Consider the following 5043-nt stretch of genomic DNA (forward strand, 5'->3'; position numbering starts at 1 on the left):
GAAAAATAATTAAAATTTAACGACTCATAAATATACAAAGAATACCCATTTTGAATTTTTTTACAGAAATTGAAAGACAGCTATTTTATTCAACATTTGTTTTTATAGTTACAAACCTAGTTAAGAATATCATTTTTAAAGTTTTCAATTGGAACACAAAGAAAATATTGACATAAACATAAATATCATTAGATTTTAATTCAGAGGTCTACAAAAACTTCTTGGAAATATATACAAGAACAAATGAAACATGACTGCATTTTTAAACCAAATAATAATAGCAAGTTATTCTGCAAACATGCATATTAAAGTTTACAATGTACTTTCTATTTTATTCTTATTTATTATAGAACTCAATTTATGGACACAAATTTGACACTGCTATAATTTTATGAGTTCCAATTCAATTGTTACATATATGTAAAAAATATAGTTATATGACAGAGGATATCTAAGAAGTGTTTAATTATCAAATATGGGACAAATCTGCTGCTTCAAGCCACATGGAATTACAGAGGCCAAATTTATCCTCCCTCCTTAAATAAAACCAGACAAAATATATGAAACAACAGCTTTCAGACACCACACAACAAGCAGCACAGGACAGCGATTCCCGAGATAAGGGAAACAAAGAAGGTGAGCTCTATAATTGCCGCAGTTAGAGAGTTTCCAGGCCATGGAGTTGGGACAGGAACCCATACAGAGCCTTGTGGTCTTCAGCAGAGACAAGAATTCAGAGCTCGGATAGGCCAACGTGGCTAGAATTTGCAGGGTAGAGTACTAGAGAGGGGAGAGCTATACTGAGAGACAGAGAGACAGAAAGCATCCATACACACGTTCTGGTAATATGCACAGCATTCCCCTAGAGTCTTTAGCTGAGTTTTGCTCAACATGTACATGTGAGGAAGTGACCCAGGCTGGAGAAAGAATTGCCACAAAAGAGCAGGCAAAATAATCCTCAGAGCTCACACAGGGCTGGAAACAATTTGCATTCACACCAGCTGGAGTAGAAAGACCTCCTAAGACATGCAGTGAGTAGTCACAGAAGGGTAACAATTAGGGTTACATGAACTCTAAACTGAAAACTGTTCTGGACCCGCCTAACAGAGCCTCAGAAGGTTCAGTTTCCAAGGAACTTAACTGCATCCTAGAAGAACAATGCCCAAAACATTTAAAGTGAAGACAAAAAAATTCAGCACCCAACAGTGTAAAATTTATAGTGACCAGCATCCAATCAAAAACATAAAAGCATACAAAAGAATGAAGGAGATATGACTCATAACAAGGAGAAAAACCAATAAATCCAGAAATGACACAATGATATAACTGATCGACAATGACATTAAAAAATACGAAGAGGCTGAAATATAAGGAAGGCTGTTTACCAGAACAAGAGTTTGAGAGACAATGCTGGAATGGATGGGAAGGTGGGGAACAGCGGGGGACTAGGATGGGAAGCGGATGCAGAGCAAATCTTTAAGCACAAACACCACACAAATATGTATGAAACATCTCCCCAGAAAAGGAAAAGAAAAAAGAAAATGTTGCTTTTCCCTAAATCAAGCTCCATTCTAACAAAACTATTTAAGCAAGGGCTGGGTGCAGTGGCTCACGCCTATAATCCTAGCATTCTGGGAGGCCGAGGCGGGCGGATCCTTTGAGCTCAGGAGTTTGAGACCAGCCTGAGCAAGAGCGAGACCCCGTCTCTACTAAAAAAAATAGAAAGAAATTGGCTGGACAACTAAAAATCTATAGAAAAAATTAGCCAGGCATGGTGGCGCATGCCTGTAGTCCCAGCTACTCGGGAGGCTGAGGCAGAAAGATTGCTTGAGTCCAGGAGTTTGAGGTTGCTGTGAGCTAGGCTGACGCCATGGCATTCTAGCCCGGGCAAAAAGAGTGAGACTCTGTCTCAAAAAAAAAGAAAAAAAAACTATTTAAGCAGCTTGCACAATTGTCAATGTTGGCTGACCAACTATATTTTATCTCAATAGAGATTTCTGATAATCTGGATTACCAGAATAAAAGGAGGGAGCGGGTGGAAAGAAAGTTTTGCAAGAGTAGACTTTTGTAAATATTCAGTGTTGTAACAGGAAAAAGAACAGAAAATGGTTGGGTGACTGTGTGCCAATAGGAAGCCATTGTAAGCTTAGAACAGAGTCTATACATTCTTACCAGGTGAGGGCAACACAGTACCATTATCCTAATATTAACAGGCTCATTCCATGTTTGTTTGAAGAAGCATACAGGTTAATCCAGGTGGATCAAAAAGGTTTTAAAGTTCATACAGATATTTTCAACATCTCAGCTAATTACATTGTTTTTTCCACAAAGATGTGGATGATTTTGATAACATTTATACTAAGACAGAGACAGAAATAATTTCAGTAAATTCCACACTGTTCATGAAGCATACAAGCTTAGTCTATCAGGAAAGCTGATTTTTTGTTTTTGGCATTTACTTCCGTTTCACCATACAGGGGAAGGAAATGACTCAAAGCCACTTTCCATCTCCTTGTATGTTCTGGGAGAGTAGGGCCTGGCCCTAGTACTCAAACAGATGATCTCTTATTACCCTACATTTTAAAAGGCAGTACCCAAAGCCAACAAACAGTATAGCACTTCTCTCAAAACCACCTAAAATATTAAAGACATCTATCTATTATATCCAAGAATATATAACTTACCCTGCTCCAAATTTGCTGAAATCTCTCTTAGATTGTAGAGTATACGCAGTCAAACCAAGAAATACTGCAGTAGTCAGTATAAAAGCTTGCAGAACAATAGAGACATCATAGAAAGTAACTGTAAAATTAAAACATTGATTAGAATGCACATAAACATACTCAATATAAAATAGCTTTTCCTGGCATTTAACACAAATGCTTTATTTTCTCCTGTACTACTTGCCAATAAAAACAATTATGAAAAGATTTCTTATACAGCCTTAAATATATTGGTACAGTAAAACTACAAACATAATGCAATAAACCATCTCCAAAAAATTCATTCATACAAAATAAGAGGGTTGCATTATTATGAAGTTAATGGAATGACTAAAGAGATATAACAGAGGTAGCCGGTTAGGAGTTTTAGGAATATAGCAGAGTGATTCTCGCCCATCTCTATCCCAGCTGCAGTTTATCACCATCTGGGGTGATTGTCTATTATGATTTAAATATCAATAGGGATGTTTCTGGGTCTTCTGGTGGGCTAGGAATTCTTGGACAGTAGCAGCAATTCCAGCAATCACCTAGTTAGTCACACCAAGTTCGTCAGCCCAATTCAAGGCACTTGGGCAAGAAAAACATTGGAGCTATGGGTGGGCTGCCATTCAAACTCATGGGCTCAAGTAATCCCCCTGCCTCAGCCTCCTGAGTGGCTGGGACTACAGGTATATGCCACCATGCCTGGCTAGTTTTTCTTATTTTTTGTAGAGACAGGGTCTCGCTATGTTGCTCAGGCTGGTCTCAAATTCCTGGCCTCAAGCAGTCCTCTCACCTCGGCCTCCCAAAGTGCTAGGATTACAAATGTGAGCCACTATGCCTGGCTTTCCATTCTACCTACCCTGCAGAGGACAGAAACCAACCACTAATTGCTTTACATCCAAACCTGCATTATCTTAGAGTATATTATTGCGGGGTTTACTAAATATATACCAAATTCCCTTCTGTAATTTTAAAATGACCATCCAGGTCACTGGGCTAGCTGAGTTGGTACAGTATAAGACTCTTAAAATGACCATCCAGTTGACTATGGCTATTATAATACAACTGCTTAACAATTTAAAAGAATGCTAAATTATAACCTCTTTAAGGAGGTTAAGTGCTTTGAACCCAAAGCCACTCAAGTAATTTTTAATTTTTCAGAGATTAATTATCCATGTTATTTCTATTACTAAATGCTACATTGTTGGAATTCCTCTATTTATACCATTACAGGATTAGTAAGGTGAACATGGAAAAGATAAAACATGAAGTCAATTCTGCTTCTTGTCAGTAATTTCAGTATATGATTAGGTGGAAAAGATATTACAATTAATGAAGAAAATAATGTTCTCAGATTACCCCATCTACGTCTTTCTACTCCCAATTCCAATAGTCTTAAAATAAATGTCTCTCCTACATTCCTTATATTCCTGTGGTGGGCGCTGCAGAGGGGAGAGATGGACTTGATAACATTAAAATTAAGTAATATTAATAATACTTCCTATGTTGAGAAGCTTGCTTCAATCCTATTTTAGTATTTATTACTACTTTTATATATTCTGATTCTTTTAAAAAAAAAAAAGAGGTAGATTACCAAAAAACATATTCAACAAAACTAGCATAGAAAAATTAAAAACAGTGATAAGGCACAGTGGTTCATGCCTGTAATTCTAGCACTCTGGGAGGCCGAGGCAGGAGGATCGCTTGAGGTCAGGAGTTCAAGACCAGCCTCAGCAAGAACAAGACACCCATCTCTACTAAAAATAGAAAAAACTAGTCGGGTGTGGTGGTGCACGGCTATAGTCCCAGCTACTCAGGAGGCTGAGGCAGGGGGATCACTTGAGTCCAGGAGTTTGAGGTTGCTGTGAGCTAGGCTGATGCCACAGCACTCTAGCCCCAGCAACAGAGTGAGACTCTGTCTCAAAAAAAAAAAAAAAGAAAAGAAAAGAAAAAGAAAAATTAAAAACAGTAATGACAAAATAGGAAAAAATAAATATATTAACCATAAGGATTAACAATTTGCAGAGTAATAATTAACTCTGACCTTTTTGGTATTCAAGGTTGACCATTTGTGGACAATCAGAATTTTTATTGTTAGTTAATTAAAATTTTTTACTTAAGGCATTACATACAGTATATCAAGAAATATAACAGACACTTGGCCTTCAAATACATATTTAGTATGAAGTACAGAACAGACATTGACACTGTTTCTTTTAGTGCTATTTGGTAAAATAAGAGAATGGAACATTTAAAGCACAGTTCAATGCAGGTAACTTAGAGGAGCTGAACTCGTGATTTAAGTACATGGTTCAAAACATGTATTCTTGGTTACTCT

General features: G+C 37.2%; 1 protein-coding gene across 1 annotated transcript in view; it reads right to left on the minus strand.

The window, feature by feature from the left end:
• Positions 1-2680: 2680 nt before the first annotated feature.
• TMBIM4 (transmembrane BAX inhibitor motif containing 4) overlaps positions 2681-5043 on the minus strand; it is a 7752-nt gene continuing 5389 nt past the window's right edge. Inside the window, exon 4 of the mRNA XM_012642009.1 lies at positions 2681-2863. Within this exon, the coding sequence (XP_012497463.1) occupies positions 2681-2863 (183 nt within the window). The remainder of the gene's footprint in view (positions 2864-5043) is intronic.

This window comes from Propithecus coquereli, unplaced genomic scaffold (genome assembly GCF_000956105.1).
Source record: "Propithecus coquereli isolate 6110/MARCELLA unplaced genomic scaffold, Pcoq_1.0 Scaffold172, whole genome shotgun sequence".
NCBI classification, from domain to species: Eukaryota; Metazoa; Chordata; class Mammalia; order Primates; family Indriidae; genus Propithecus; species Propithecus coquereli.